A 16,905-nucleotide genomic window follows, 5' to 3' on the forward strand; every position below is an offset into this window, starting at 1 on the left:
TCTTCAGTTTAACGTCTATTCACTAAAAAGTGTTTTTAGACGGAAAGAAGAGAGGTATTGGGTGAAAGAGAGGGAATGCTTGTGAATATTAGAGTAGGAAAGTGTTAATGTATGTTTTAGAGGAAATAGAAATGTCTATCATAAGAAATAAAAAGTTTAAAGAGAGAGTGATGTAGTAATAAATGAAGTGTAAAAGGAGGGATCTTAGCTGTATGCATATCAACAAATATAACTTACAACATCAACAAGTATTAACTTACAACAATGTAAGTATAAATAACGACAATAATTTAAAGTACATCAAAGGAGGATATCAACCGGACTGGTGTTTAAAATTTCCGAAAAGATTCTAAGCATTGAATAATCATTCTAAATTTCTTCAGTGGCTAATGAGACATCTGTAGAAAAGAGACCAACTACAGCTTTTGGTATTAACTGTCTTAAGCTTGGACAATAGATGAGTAGATGGCTTACAGTTATTTGATATCACACATACATTTTATGTTGTTAGAAAATTTTGTTCGAAAGGCATTTAAACGAATTCTATGCATAAGACTTGTAATTTGTCTCGAATATGCTGTAGGTATCAAATCTAGAAAATATTTGGGATTAGCCGCATTTTTTTGTTTTCACACAATATTGGTGATAATGATTATTTGAATCTATAAGCAATTTACTGTTAGTCTTTGGTTTGGAAAATGGTGTTTGTGTGCATGTATGTATGTGTGTGTGTGTGTGTGTGGGGGGGGGTGTGTGTGGCCTTTTGGTTGAGGGTGGTGTGTTTATTGGGGAGGGGGGGAGGATTGGATGTGTGTTTGGGTGTTTTGGTGTGGGTTGTGTGTGGAGGATGGTGGTGGGGAAATTTGTGAGGGTGTGGTTGTATGGGTGTTGGTATGTGGCTGTGTATTGTATGGGGTGAGAAGGGGTTGTGTGTTATGTGTGGGTGTGTATGGATGTGTTGTGTGTGTGTGTGTGTGAGTGGGAGGTGTGTGCGTGCGTGTATGTGTGCTTGTGTATGTGTGTGTGCAGGCGCGCGTGTGTGTATGCTTTGTATGTCTCTCCATGTCTCTCTGTGTGTGAGTGTGTCTGTGTATGTGTCTGTATTCCACGCGCCGGTATACATACACAATCATACACGGAGGTGAATGCTAATGCCACTACCGCAACGTCAGTGCAACTGACGTCCTGCGATACGACATGATACAACGTACAACGTTCCACGTGCCACGTGCAGGTAGCCGCGTGCAGTGCGGTTCACGCGCGGTGAACACGGAAGGTGACCCAGGGCTGGAGTCCCTCAGCCAGTCCATCACCATCAGCAGGACGGACGGCATCTGTGAGCCCCGTGTCATGGGCTCTGTGGGCGCTGAGCCCTTCACCGCCAAGCTCCGGTATACAGGTACGTGGTGTTGTGTTTTCATGGGGGGTTGGGTGGTGGTGGTTGTGGGTGGGGTGGGGGGGTTATGGGGTAACCGCCCCCCCCCCACCCGCTCCCCCCTCAGAAAAGCAAACATACACACTCGCACACAAAGACACACAAATACAGGCGCGCACTAGCGTGCGCATGCACACACACACACACACACACACACACACACACACACACACACACACACACACACACTAAGGCATTTGATAAGTCAATATAATAATCTAAAAATACCCACCCGCAAACACACACACATACAGGTGCGGGCATGCAGCCCCCCACCCCCCCACCCCCGCCCCTCCCACCCACCCACACACACGCACGCATATATATACACACACATTCATACACACACACACACACACACGCACGCACGCACGCATGCACGCACGCCCGCGCGCGCGCACGCACACACACACGTACATACGCATATACACACATCAAATGAAACCAAATATGTACACAAGTGAAGATGCATAATGTCTTTTTTTTCTCCCTTTTACACCACACACACACACACACACACACACACACACACACACACACACACACACATGATGTTACATAATTGTTGCTGCTGATGTTATACAGCTGTTGCTGCTGATGCTGCAGCATTGATGATATTAACAATAATATTGTTAATAATAGTTGTTGTTGATGAAGATGATACATAGTTGTTGTCGCACCCCCACGCTCCCACTAGGCCCCGAGGACCCAGTGCACGCCAACATGGTTCGGATCTCGGTACGGGTGCCTCACCGTGACGGCATGCTGCCCATCGTGTCCACCCGCCAGCTGTCCAACTTTGAGCTGACCCTCAGCAAGGACGGCACCCGACTGGCCATGCACAGGTGTTCCAACCTGCTGGACTTCACTGAGGTGTGTGTGTGTGTGTGTGTGTGTGTGTGTGTGTGTGTTGGGGAGGAGGGGTGGTGGCTTGTGTGTTGTGTGTGTGTGTGTGTGTGTGTGTGTGTGTTGTGTTGTGTGTGTGTGTGTGTGTGTGTGTGTGTGTGTGTGTGTGTTCGTTCTTTAGTTTAGCGTCTTTCCACTATCAGTGATATTAGACGTTTAAAAAAAACACACCCACAAAACAGGGGATGGGAGGCATGGGGGGAGGGGGCGGGAGGGAAGAGGAAAACAGAAAAGGTAGAAATCTACCACAAAATGCATACCTAACATGCAATAGCATTTAACAGTAACAGTTCAATAATGATAATAATAATCAGAAACCATTAACACAATTCTGAAGAACATTAAAGTAATGTAGAAACAGGGCTATGAACTAATGCCTGTGAAAGTTCGACCATAAGAACCTCGTCAGAAATAACTTTCGAAAAATCAGCTGCAAAGTAGTTCTCTTTGAAACGTAACTGCCGACATTGAAACAATGATGCAAGCTGAACTGCTTACCACAGATGCATGTAACATTTTTTACTATACTTTGTCTTCAGCGCATCAAGTTTTATACGGAAGAATGTAGAGGTTATTAATCTTGTATAGCAAGCTGATGGATTAGGTATCTTTTCTTAAATAATATTATCGGGGAATAATGTCCCTTTATATTTTAAAAACTTTTCCTTCCATCGGTTATGAAATCGACCCCATGCTGATTTTTCTAACAAAGTGTATGCCTGTGTGTGTGTGTGTGTGTGTGTGTGTGTGTGTGTGTGTGTGTGTGTGTGTGTTTTGTTGTTTTGTGTGTTGTGTTTTGAGTGTGTGTGTGTGTGTGTGTGTGTGTGTGTGTGTGTGTGTGTGTGTGTGTGTGTGTGTGTGTTGTGTTTTGTGTGTATGTGTGGTTGTTGTTTGTTGTTTTCTTTTGTTCCTTGTGGTTTCTTTCTCTCTTTTTTTGTGGGGTGGAAGGGGTGTATGTGTGTGTGTGTGTGTGTGTGTGTGTGTGTGTGTGTGTGTGTTTGACTTGCTCTTTCACAGCAACTGCACGGGGAAAGTCTGCCCGAGATGGAATACATACTAGTTTTAAAAAAAAATACCCCACATCAATCTTTCACCTTGTCGTCTCTCAGGTGAAGACAGGCTTCGGGTTCCTGACGAACCAGACGAAGAACCCCAACATCATCGGAGAGGTGGAGCCGTACCAGTTCAGCGCCAGGCTGAGGACCAACTCCACCCTCAGGTTCTATCGGAACCTGGACCTGGAGTCCTGTCTCTGGGAGTTCGTCAGCTACTACGACATGTCAGAACTCATCACGGACTGTGGCGGCGAGATCAACACTGACGGACAGGTGATGATGATGATGATGATGATGTGATGATTGATGAGAGGGTTTGAGTGGAGAGTGGTGTGTCGTGTGTGTGTGTGTGTGTGTGAGTTTGTGTGTGTGTGTGTGTGTGTGTGTGTGTGTGTGTGTGTCTGTGTTGTGTGTGTGTGTGTGTGTGTGTGTGGCTGTTGTTGTTGATGGTGGTGGTTTTTTGTTTTTGTTTTGTGTGTGTTGTCTGTGTGTGTGAGAGAGAGAGAGAGAGAGAGAGAGAGAGAGAGAGAGAGAGAGAGAGAGAGAGAGATGAAAACTGCGAATGAGAATAGAAATTTGCAAAACCTTCCTGAATAAACTGTTTTGTTGTTACCAATAATATAACTGCAATTTCTCAAAGATGGCTTTCCTGCTGTCGCTTGCTGGTACTGACCTATATATAGAACATTATCTATAGCGACTCAGTTTGTCACGCACAAAACGCAAGCCTGAAATGAGGAGATTGAAATCGGTTTTATGTCCCGTCACACATACCTACTATGATTGTATACAGCTAGATAAAGTATTGGTTTTCACATTTGAATGTTATCATTAAAAAAAAACAAAAAAAACGAAAAACAAAAAGATAAATGAAATGGTAAAAGAGGAGGGGGAGACAGGATAGATGGAGGATGGAAATAAAGACACAAAATATCTTTAAAAAAAATAGACGTACAAATTAAGAACAAATATTGATTGGGTTTCTTAAAGGGAGATCGATAATCTAAAAAGACAAGCAACTAATAATGAATCTTGGGGGGAAAAAAAAAGAATCAAAATTACGAATGTTGCCAGTGACAGCAGATGATTCACTTTCCACATGCACGGAAATTGTGAGGGTCTCACCTTCTGGTGGAAGGGAGACAACACAGTGTACAATGGTGGTTACGGAGATTGTCTCCCTTTGACCGCTCTTTGCCGAAGACGAGTGAAAGATCAGTATCGGCAGTCAGTCAAGTTTTCCGAACTGAAAGTGTCTATTGTTCCAGTACATCCATGTACAAGTCTGCTGCTCCAGTTCCTGATATGGCCATTACCCACCATTACCTTTTTATTATTTTTAAAATAGTTTTGTTGGGATTTTTAATGTGTTTTTTTTTTTGGGGGGTTTTTTGGGGTTTTTTTTTGGGGGGGGGGGGGGGATGGGGGGTGCGGGGGGGGGGGGGGGGTCGGTTTTTCTTTTCTTTTTCTTTCTTTTTTTTTCTTTTTTTTGTTGTTGTTGTTATTGTTTTTCCATGCAGCATTTGTAAGGCTGTCAAGACCTGATCAACTGCGTGTGGTGTGTGTGTGCGTAGGTTATGCCACCCCTTTTGTTTTTCGTGCATGTGTGTGTGTGTGTGTGTGTGTGTGTTTAGCAGATATGGTGAAGCGAACGTTATGACACCTCCTCGAAACTGAAAGTGAAACTTTTTTCTTTTTTTTTTCTTTTTTTCGTTTCTAATTTGCGCAGGTGCTGAACCTGAAGCAGTCCTACGTGGCCATGCGTGTCCCGCTGTACGTGTCGTACGTGTTCCACTCCCCTGTGGCGCGTGGCGGGTGGCTACACTACGACCTGGTGTCCCAGCTGCAGCTGACCTTTGTCTACGACACCTCCATCCTGTGGCAGAACGGGATCAGCAGCCCGGAGTCTGAGAACGGACTGCAAGGTTGGGAACGGAGGGGGTTGAGGGGGCGGAGGGCGGGGGGGGGGGGGGGGGCAGAGGGGGGGGGTGGGGTGGCGGATGGAGGATTGTGAATTGAAGAGTTGATGGGCGGATGAGTGGGGTGGCTGGAAGGGTGGATGGGTGGGCTGGTTGGCGGGTGAGTGGATGGGTGGGTGGATGGATTAATTGGGTGGGTTGGTTTGGAGTGGACGGATGGGTGGATGGATGGAAGGATTGTTTCATTGGTGGATGGATGGAAGGGTGGATGAATTAATGGGTGGTTTGGCTGGAGGATGAATGAACGGATGGGTTGGTGGGTGGGTGGGTGGATGGATGGAAGAATTGATTGGTGGGTGGATGGGTTGGTGGGTGGGTGGGTGGATAGCGGGTGGATTGGTGGGTTAGTGGATGGGTAGATGGATGGGTGGGCGGATGGATGGATCAATGGGTGGATGTATCAAAGGATTGACTGGTCGGTGGATGGATGCGTTGGTGGATGGAAGGATTGATTGGTGGGTGGATGGGTGGGTGGATGGATTGGTGGGTTGGTTATTTGGTGGTTGGAATGGTAGAGGGATAGATGGGTTGATTTGTGGATGGGTGGGTTGAGGATGGTTTGTACAAGTGTTTTATTACTCCGTCTTTATAGACTCCCATGATTATGGCAGAACTACTGTAATTTTTTTTTAAAGGTGGCAGACTCTGAAAATGGATTGCAGTAAAACAAAGATGTTGGACAGACCAACCAAAAAGAAAACGGACTGCATGGAAGAGAGAGGGGGGATGACTGAGTGGGAGGGGGAGTTTCAGTTTCAGTAGCTCAAGGAGGCGTCACTGCGTTCGGACGGAGCATTGCGAATCATCTGCACTGTTTTTGTGTGTAGTTACTTTAATCCTTCGTAAGACTGCATTGTAAGTGGTACGTTTATTTTTTGTTTTTTTTTTTACGCTCCTTTCGTGAGCTCGGAAAAAAGCATACATTGTCACAGTTATGGAGAGAGTATTTACAAATGTTCAAACATTGCTTCGAGCGGAAAAAAACATTGATCCTCTCCCTCCCTCTCTCTCTCTCTTTCCACTTTGCTTCCTTTCCTGTTTACTGGGTGTTTTTTTTTTCGATTATTTTGGAGTAATATCAAGATAGACTGGAGAGATTCTCAACGTTTGTGCATTATAATTTTGCGTGCATGAATGCACTAATAAAACCTCTCAGATTTTTATCAAGTGTAGGCAATAAGAAATTGTCGTTAGTGTCAGGTCGTTTACAACTTTGGTTATAGATATTTTGATATACAATTTCTATAGGTAGCAAATTATGTCGTAATTATTCTTATTTCTTTCTGAGATTTTTGTCTGATGAGAGAAAAATATATTTGGAAGTTCCTTGCAGCCCAACAGGTCGTTCTTACAGAGTGGCGTCCTCTGTTGCAGGTTACATGTATCCCACCAGTATGCGCATGCGCGATGATGGCCGACTGGCTGTTTCCTTCCGGACAGAGGCCAGGTTCAGAGGACAGTTTGTGGCCACTCATCCCGGTTAGTTTACATCATCAGTCGTGTGTGTGTGTGTGTGTGTGTGTGTGTGTGTGTGTGTGTTGAATTTTTTTTTTTTTTATCACAACAGATTTCTCTGTGTGAAATTCAGGCTGCTCTCCTCAGGGAAAGCGCGTCGCTACACTACAGCGCCAGCCATTTTTTTTGGTATTTTTTCCTGCGTGCAGTTTTATTTGTTCTTCCTATCGAAGTGGATTTTTCTACATAATTTTGCCAGGACTAACCCTTTTGTTGATGTGGGTTCTTTTACGTGCGCAAAGTGCGTACTGCACACAGAACCTCGGTTTATCGTCTCATCCGAGTGACTAGCGTCCAGACCACCACTCAAGGTCTTGTGGACAGGAGAAAATGTCGGCGGCTGAGCCGTGATTCGAACCAGCGAGCTCAGATTCTCTCGCTTCCTAGGCGGACGCGTTACATCTAGGCCATCACTCCACTGTGTGTGTGTGTGTGTGTGTGTGTGTGTGTGTGTGTGTGTGTGTGTTATGGGGTAGGGGGTGACTGGGTGTTTTGTTAGTACGTTCATACGTGTTTCCAGTGGTTGGTTGGTTGGTTGGTTGGTTGACGAGTTTCGGTTTGAATCGGTAGTCAGTTGTTTGAATGGTTAGCTGCCTGACTGTTTGCTTACTTGTTTGTTGGTTTGGTTGATTGTCTGTTGGTTGGTTGTTGGATGGATTTATCCATTGACTGATGAATCAAATTGAATATTGATGATGATAATAACATTAGTACATTTTTGTAGCGCTTTCCAGTCTCTCAATATGCTTTTCAGTAGCATGTCAGCCAGACATAAACACACACACACACACACACACACACACACACATCTAACACCCCACCCGCCCGCCCCACCACCACCACACACAGTACTCACCCACTCACTCACCTCTCCACACACACGCGCAGAAAATGTAATGGTGTGGTGGTCTCGCTTTCTCAGGCACGGAGCTGGAGTCCATGGTGATGTCAGTGGACCACCCTGACCTGACCTTCTCCATGGACCTGATCCGGAGTGACGCCACTTACGAACAGGCCAATCAGGAGTGGGCAATCGTCTCCGACTTCTCCGTAAGGAAGCTTTTGGGGTGGTAGGGTGGATAGAGACGGAGATTCTCCATAAGGAAACTTTGGGGTGGTAGGGTGGATAGAGATGGAGATTCTCCATAAGGAAACTTTGGGGTGCTAGGGTGGATAGAGATGGAGATTCTCCATAAGGAAACTTTGGGGTGCTAGGGTGGATAGAGATGGAGATTCTCCATAAGGAAACTTTGGGGTGCTAGGGTGGATAGAGATGGAGATTCTCCATAAGGAAACTTTGGGGTGGTAGGGTTGATATAGCTGGAGATTCTCCATAAGGAAACTTTGGGGAGGTAGGGTTGATGCAGATTCTCCATAAGGAAACTTTTGGGTGGTGGGGTGGATGGTTTCTCCATAAGGAAACTTTGAGGTGGTAGGGTGGATAGAGATGGAGATTCTCCATAAGGAAACATTGGGGTGGTATGGTGGATAGAGATGGAGATTCTCCATAAGGAAACTTTGGGGTGGTAGGGTGGATAGAGATGGAGATTCTCCATAAGGAAACTTTGGGGTGGTAGGGTTGATATAGCTGGAGATTCTCCATAAGGAAACTTTGGGGAGGTAGGGTTGATGGAGATTCTCCATAAGGAAACTTTTGGGTGGTGGGGTGGATGGAGTTTCTCCATAAGGAAACTTTGAGGTGGTAGGGTGGATAGAGACGGAGATTCTCCATAAGGAAACTTTGGAGTGGTAGGGTGGATAGAGATGGAGATTCTCCATAAGGAAACTTTGGGGAGGTAGGGTTGATGGAGATTCTCCATAGGAAGATTTGGGGTGGTAGGGTTGATGGAGATTCTCCATAGGAAGATTTGGGGTGGTAGGGTGGATAGAGTTGGAGATTCTCCATAAGGAAACTTTGGGGTGGTAGGGTGGATAGAGTTGGAGATTCTCCATAAGGAAACTTTAGGGTGGTAGGGTTGATGGAGATTCTCCATAAGGAAACTTTGAGGTGGTAGAGTTGATGGAGATTCTCCATAAGGAAACTTTGGGGAGGTAGGGTTGATGGAGATTCTCCATAAGGAAACTTTAGGGTGGTAGGGTGGATGGAGATTCTCCATAGGAAGATTTGGGATGGTAGGGTGGATAGAGACGGAGATTCTCCATAAGGGAGCTTTGGGGTGGTAGGGTGGATAGAGATGGAGATTCTCCATAAGGAAACTTTGGGGAGGTAGAGTGGATGGAGATTCTCCATAGGAAGATTTGGGGTGGTAGGATGGATGGAGATGGAGATTCTCCATAAGGAAACTTTGGGGAGGTAGGGTGGATGGAGATTCTCCATAGGAAGATTTGGGGAGGTAGGGTGGATGGAGATTCTCCATAGGAAGATTTGGGGTGGTAGGATGGATGGAGATGGAGATTCTCCATAAGGAAACTTTGGGGTGGTAGGGTGGATAGAGATGGTGATTCTCCATAAGGGAGCTTTGGGGTGGTAGGGTGGATAGAGATGGAGATTCTCCATAAGGGAGCTTTGGGGTGGTAGGGTGGATAGAGATGGAGATTCTCCATAAGGAAACTTTGAGGTGGTAGGGTGGATGGAGATTCTCTATAGGAAGCTTTGGGGTGGTAGGGTGGATGGAGATTCTCCATAAGGAAATTTGAGGTGGTAGGGTGGATGGGGATTCTCCATAAGGAAACTTTGAGGTGGTAGGGTGGATGGAGATTCTCCATAATGAAGCTTTGGGGTGGTAGGGTGGATAGAGACGGAGATTCTCCGTAAGGAAACTTTGGGGTGGTAGGGTGGATAGAGACGGAGATTCTCCATAAGGAAACTTTGGGGTGGTAGGGTGGATAGAGATGGAGATTCTCCATAAGGAAACTTTGTGGAGGTAGGGTGGATAGAGATGGAGATTCTCCATAAGGAAACTTTGGGGTTGTAGGGTGGATAGAGACGGAGATTCTCCATGAGGAAACTTTGGGGTTGTAGGGTGGATAGAGACGGAGATTCTCCATAAGGAAACTTTGGGGTGGTAGGGTGGATAGAGTTGTGGTAGGGTTGATGGAGATTCTCCATAAGGAAACTTTGGGGTGGTAGGGTGGATGGAGATGGAGATTCTCCATAAGGAAACTTTGGGGAGGTAGGGTGGATGGAGATGGAGATTCTCCATAAGGAAACTTTGGGGTGCTAGGGTGGATAGAGATGGAGATTCTCCATAAGGAAACTTTGGGGTGGTAGGGTGGATAGAGATGGAGATTCTCCATAAGGAAACTTTGGGGTGGTAGGGTGGATAGAGATGGAGATTCTCCATAAGGAAACTTTGGGGAGGTAGGGTGGATAGAGATGGAGATTCTCCATAAGGAAACTTTGGGGTTGTAGGGTGGATAGAGACGGAGATTCTCCATGAGGAAACTTTGGGGTTGTAGGGTGGATAGAGACGGAGATTCTCCATAAGGAAACTTTGGGGTGGTAGGGTGGAGAGAGTTGTGGTAGGGTTGATGGAGATTCTCCATAAGGAAACTTTGGGGTTGTAGGGTGGATAGAGATGGAGATTCTCTATAAGGAAACTTTGGGGTTGTAGGGTGGATAGAAAGTTGCAGAAAGAGAGGAGGAGTTTCGTATCGTATCGTATCGTATCGTATTGAATAGTTTACTCAGCGAAGGCACTTACCTCCTACTCACAACCCCCCCCCCCCCTCCCCTCCACCTCCATCAACAGGTGCGGGACTACTCTGGCCTGTACACGGTGAAGCTGATCCCCTGCCTGACGTCTCCGGACCAGGAGTTCACCCAGCCCATCGTCTGCACGCCCCGGGAACCCGTCACTTTCGAGCTGCCCGTGCGCTTCCAGCAGGTGTCCGACTCGGTGCCGGCCGAGTTCTCCCTCAACACCAACTTCCACCTGATGAGAAAGCGGGAGCTGTGGCTGTCTGATGGTTCCCAGGGCTTCGGGGATGGGGATGCTGCCTTCACTGAAGGTCTGTGGATAGGAACTCAAGACGATAAACCGAGGTCCCGTGTGCAGCATGCACTTAGCGCACGTAAAAGAACGCACGGCAACAAAAGGGTTGTCCCTGGCAAAATTCTGTAGAGAAACCCACTTCGATAGGAAAAACAAATAAAACTGCACGCAGGAAATTTTTTTTTTAAAAGGGGGGGTGGGGGGTGGGGCGGCTGCAGTGTAGCGACGCGCTCTCCCTGAGGGGAGCAGCCCGAATTTCACACAGAGAAATCTGTTGTGATAAAAGAAATACAAATACAAATGCAAATAAACCATCAATGGAATTATGGACGCTAAAACTAAGCACAAGAAAGAGATAAAAGCAATCAATTGTGAGCACATGCAGGATCTTCACAACGAACATATAAAAGCAATCAATTGTGAGCACATGCAGGATCTTCACAATGAACAGAAAAATGCAATCAATTGTGAGTACATGCAGGATCTTAACAACGAACAGATAAAAGCAATAAATTGTGAGCACATGCAGGATCTTCACAACGAACACATAAATGCAAGCAATTGTGAGCACATGCGGGATCTTCCACAAGACACAGTTATGGATTGCGAACGTTAAAACACTCACAGCTAAACCTTCCCAGTTCTGGTTGAAAATGGATTAATGGCAACAGGGAACTCGTAGTTCGGAGTATCGTGTTCTTAATGCCATCTGGCCAGTAAATCGAAGGGGTTGAGAGAGAGAGAGAGAGAGAGAGAGAGAGAGAATGGGTGCAGGGGAGGGGGTGGGGAGGCAGGGACGACTTTGAAGAATGATAATAATGATGGTGATGAGATGAAGAAGCGTTCAGATAACAGTGATGAGGAGGTGGATGGTAGTTGTGATGATGATGAAAAGTTGTGATGATGTCGATGATTATGATAATGAGTGAGAGGGAGAGAGGAAAGAGAGAGGGGGGAGAGAGAGAGAGAAAGAGAGAGAATCCTTACAAGATTTTGCGAAAATTATATGTTTCTGTCTTTATTTGTTGACATTTATTTACTTATTTATTGACTGATTTGTTAAAACAGTTACTTGTTCATTCATCTATTCACTCATTTACTTTACACACGACGGGATCGTTCATCCATTCTTTTATTCATTCATTCATTTGCTTCACTGATGACACAGGCATTGGTGCATTCATTCATTCATTCATTCGTTCATTCTTTCTTTCTCTCTTTTTTGCTTTCTTTCTTTCATTCATTCATTCATTCGTTCATTAATTCATTCATTCACTTTTCAGATGGCTTATTCATTCATTCGTTCATTCATTCACTCTTTTTTTTCTTTCTTTCTTTCTTTCTTTCTTTCTTGTATTCATTCATTCATTTACTTCACAGATGACACACTCATTCATTCATTCATTCATTCATTCGCTCATTCATTCACCCACACATGTTTGCAGAGGACAAGCTGTACGGGCGGATCAGCGTGGACCCAGTGCAGAACCTGGGCAGCTCTTTCGGGCTGAACATCGAGAAGGTGTTCCTGTGCTCAGGGAAGGACGGCTACATCCCCAAGTATGACCCCGACAGCCAGGAGTTTGGCTGTATCGCGGAGTCCCCCAGCCTGCAGTACACCTTTAAAATCCTGGTAAATAGTTCATTCATTCATTTATTCTTTCATTCATTCATTCGTTCGTTCGTTCGTTCGTTCACTCATTCATTCATTTCATTTATGAAGGTTGCATGGTATCTTTGGTCTGTCTGTCGTACTGTATGGATTTTTTAAAACTTTTTGTTTCTTTGTCTCACTGTTTGTGTGTGTGTGTGTGTGTGTGTGTGTGTGTGTGTGTGTGGTGTGTGTGGTGGGGGGGGGGGGTGTCCGTGTGTGTATGTATATGGCGTGTGTATGCGCGCGTCTGCGTATGTGTATGCGCGCTTTTCTGTGTATGTGTGTGTGTGTGAAAGAGAGAAAGATATACACATGTGTGCACAATGTGCGTGGTGTGTGTGTGTGTGTGTGTGTGTGTGTGTGTGTGTGTGTGTGTGTGTGATATACGTATGTGCATCATGCATGTATGTGTGTGTCCCCAGGACAAAGGTGCGCCCTTCACGGAGGTGGAGAACTTCCAGGACGTGCCGTTCCAGGCCCTGCTGGCCAGTGATGACCCCTCCGCCCTGTCCCTCTTCACCCAGCCCGGGGCTGACGGCTTCTCCATGGACTGCAGGCCGCTCTTCCAGGTCAGACATCCTGATCAGGATGAGGATGATGATGATGATGATGAGGAGGAGGAGGAGGAGGAGGATAATAATGACAATGAATATAATGATGATAATATTAATGATGATGATAATGTCGATGATGATGAAAATGATGATAATGACAATGAATATAATAGTGATAATAATATTAATGATGATGATAATGTCGATGATGATGAAAATGATGATAATGACAATGAACATAATAGTGATAATAATGATGATAATAATGTCGATGATGATGAAAATGATGATAATGACAATGAACATAATAGTAATAATAATTATTAATGATGATGATGATGTCGATGATGATTTTGATGATGGTGATGAGGACTAGAAGAAGAGGAAGGAAGAGGAGGAAGAGGAAGAAGATGATGATAGTTATAATAATGATACTACTACTACTAATAACAACAACAACAACAACAATAATAATAATAATGAAGATGATCATTATCATGATCATGATCATAATCATAACAATAACACCAACAATGATAATCCATGTGGTTGATGTGTGTTCTGACCCCCAGGTGGACTCGGGACGCCAGTGGTTCCTGCACGCCATCTACACCGTCCGCTCCGCCGCCAACGCGGCCCGGGGCATCGGCAAGCGCAGCGTCCGCCACGCCCTCCTCCCCCACTCCGGGGCCCAGCCCCTCTCCCACCCCCACCCCGACACCCCTCACGCCCTCCTCAGCAGGGTGAGGCGGGAGGAGGAGGACCTGGAAGGGGTGGGGAAGGGCGGCAAGGGCACCAACATCGCCCGCGTGCAGCTGGACTTTGCCGTCCAGCGCGACGGCGACGTCAGCATCGGCACCAACCTCAACGACCCCTCCTCCACCCAGATCCCCCTCGTGCCCATCGTGGTCGCCGTCGTCGTCCTGGCCCTGCTCTGCATCGTGGTGCTCGTGCTGCTCGCCGTGAGGAGGAGGCGGAAGAGGCAGACCCCTCCCCCCTCCCCCTCCCAGACCATCACGGTGGTAGCCAGCGGAGGAGGGGAGAGCAAGGTGTACGCCGCCACTTCCTCCTACAGCCGCAGCGGCGGCGGCAGCAAGACAGAGGTGTAGTTGGACCTCATGGGCATGGCCTCAGTTCCTTTCTTTTTTTGCCAGTACCACTTCTACAACTACCATTGCAAAGATTCTCTCTCTCTCTCTCTCTCTCTCTCTCTCTCTCTCTCTCTCTCATACACTCCGTTTTAACCCCACTTTAGTTGAATCGTTACGCGCCTGCTCATGAATGTCCCCCCAAAAAGAAATGCCCCGGACAGATTATTATTTAAAAACAACAACAACAACAACAACAACTAAAAACAGCAAAATAAAAAGTGGCAAAAGTGGTAGTCTTGTTTCTGCATGAATTTTTTTTTTATCATTACAGCTGATGTTTTATGTCCGTCAGCAAGGCATCAATTGCTAAAAACAAATGTCTAACGATGTCATGATGGACTTAATAACTTGGGTGTTATCAAAAGTGTGTGTGTGTGTGTTCGGGTTGGGGGGCAAGAGGGGGGGGGGGGTCGGGCGAGGGTTATGGGCGGAATCTAAAGCTCAATGCAACATCTTCCAATGACATCATTTCATTAGAAGGTTAGAACTTCCATGATGAAGCTTTTGTATACAAATGTCATCAGTCATATTTTTCATCTTGTGTGAGTACATGATCAAACAAGAGATAGCCGCGTACCATCACTGACCAAAATGAAATGCATACCATGTCATGACCGATCCGAAGGGCTGACGCACGTATACAGTTGATGGGTGCTAAAGACTGTCACACACAAAGCGTCCAACATACGTTTTTGTATCAGAGGGATGGCTACAAGTGCAGAGTTTCCTGTGACATACATGGAAAATGTCCTTAAATTGGATGGCTAGCTGCACGAAAATGTACTGTTTCGTGGTGAAACAAAGTTTACGAATACCTTACAACTCATAAAGGTGACAATTTGAAGAGTGAATCTTAATTTAACTGGATACCTTTCCAGGCACAAAAGCAAAGCATGACATATTTTGGGCATACCAGCATGCAAACGTTTTGGGTTTTTTTGAAAAGTTTGACTCATCAGGTATGTAATTACGTAATTATGAGACACGGGTATCACACAAGAATGCTGTATTGTCAAAAGAATAATTTTGCCAAACTGAATTATGAACTGAAAATAGCGCATTGTAAGTTAAAGTGCGGAATTCCTTTTTTTTTTCTTTTTTTTTTTTTTTTTGCTTTGATGTACTTTCCATTAGCCAAAAATCGACTCAGTCGGTTCCGTTTACAATTCTCACATCTAAAAATGCAGTGCACTAAATTCTAAATTAAATCGATTATTGATATTGAAGCTTTTTTTTTTTTAACAATAAACAGTCAAAATAACTAACTCCCGAAGCAGATAAATCACAAAACACAACTAAGTCTCCTCTCGAAACCCAACCCTCTTCAACGCTTTGTCTGTGACAGACTTTAACATTTCAGCTGTCATCTCATGTCATTTCATAATGTAGATGAAATGTTGATTTTTTTTCTCTCTCTCTTTTCTTCTTCTTCTTGTTTTCTTTTTTTCTTCCATTGCCGCTGGACTGTTACCGATGTTTGACTCTTTGGGGAGATGAGCTTTAACTGTTCATTATGTTTTTTGGCCTTATTTAGCGCATTAGGACGCTCATATCCGTCTGTGTCTTGAAAGTGTACATGAACAATGTTTCTCCCATTTTTCCATTTCTCCTTTTCTTACTTTTTTTTCTCTTGAATATGATATCCTTCTTCTTTCTTTGATTTGTTTCTTCTTTTTCTTTCTTTTCTTAACTATATATCCTTTTTTTTCTTATTCCGCATATCTGTCTTTCGTTGTTCTCGTCGTTTTCTCCGTTCATATCATTCTCGTGACGTGCCGGATACTGTAGTTCCAAATGAATTGTTGACAGAAAACACGAGACTCATCTCTTGTCTGTCACGAAGTGGTCCCTGCTGCTGAATTATGTTCATTCATCCACTCATCCTCTCATCGACATCACAGCATAACGCTAGAGGATTTCCATTTCACACCCTGCTGTATTAACAAAGCTCAAGAGTCAGCAATGCGAGAAGGTTTGGTTGCATGAGCGACCTTCGCAGTGCCAAGTTTTGCGTAAAGTTATTATTTTGTTCCAAGTCTACTCCAGTTCAATAAATCTTGGGACAGTCCTTTACAGCTAAGCAAATTTAGCGCTGCTTGGCTTAAAGAAATTTCCAAAGTCGAGACTTATTTCATAAACTCGGGGAAATTATAAACGCTGAGCAAACTTAGTGTTGCTAAGTTCGCTTATGCATCCAAACCCAGGTCATGTCATGAATGCGTGTCAGGTTGAAGAGATGGCTCCTATGGCCATAAATATAGCAGAAATTTAGTTTCCGAGTTTGAACATTGTTTGACTGGCACTGAAGCTGCATCTTCTCAGTTCATTAACGGAGGTATTTAAAATGTGTGACATCTCGGAACTCCAGAGTTTGAAACAGTAACAGCATAGTGGTGATGTATTTTTTTGTCATAAAGATGAAATCAATCTTTGATTCGAGCGTTGTCATGTTGTTCCTTTTTTTAAATTTGAAAAAAAGATACTGAACGAAAATCATGATTAACAATCACTTTTAAGTTGGTCAGAAAAGCGATAGTTATTATATGTATTTGTGATCATAATGTTCGTGAAATGGGTAATAGCGTTTCGAATTCAGTTACACTTTCTGCCGGGAAAAGAACATTCATTAACTGAGGGATGACAGCCGTCCTCTGTATCATTGTGTAATGACGCACGTGCGCTTGATGAGCTATTTCTTAT

General features: G+C 44.8%; 1 protein-coding gene across 1 annotated transcript in view; it reads left to right on the forward strand.

The window, feature by feature from the left end:
* The window catches only part of LOC143298574 (extracellular matrix protein 3-like), a 304,988-nt gene extending 290,442 nt beyond the window's left edge, over positions 1-14,546 (forward strand). The window contains exons 31-40 of the mRNA XM_076611454.1: positions 1,235-1,399; positions 2,133-2,308; positions 3,451-3,669; positions 5,126-5,321; positions 6,750-6,854; positions 7,813-7,940; positions 10,604-10,862; positions 12,292-12,479; positions 12,923-13,069; positions 13,627-14,546. Coding sequence (XP_076467569.1) covers positions 1,235-1,399; positions 2,133-2,308; positions 3,451-3,669; positions 5,126-5,321; positions 6,750-6,854; positions 7,813-7,940; positions 10,604-10,862; positions 12,292-12,479; positions 12,923-13,069; positions 13,627-14,163 — 2,120 coding nt within the window. The 3' untranslated portion in view covers positions 14,164-14,546. The remainder of the gene's footprint in view (positions 1-1,234; positions 1,400-2,132; positions 2,309-3,450; positions 3,670-5,125; positions 5,322-6,749; positions 6,855-7,812; positions 7,941-10,603; positions 10,863-12,291; positions 12,480-12,922; positions 13,070-13,626) is intronic.
* The last annotated feature ends 2,359 nt before the right edge of the window (positions 14,547-16,905 follow it).

This window comes from Babylonia areolata, chromosome 24 (assembly GCF_041734735.1).
Source record: "Babylonia areolata isolate BAREFJ2019XMU chromosome 24, ASM4173473v1, whole genome shotgun sequence".
NCBI lineage: Eukaryota > Metazoa > Mollusca > Gastropoda > Neogastropoda > Buccinidae > Babylonia > Babylonia areolata.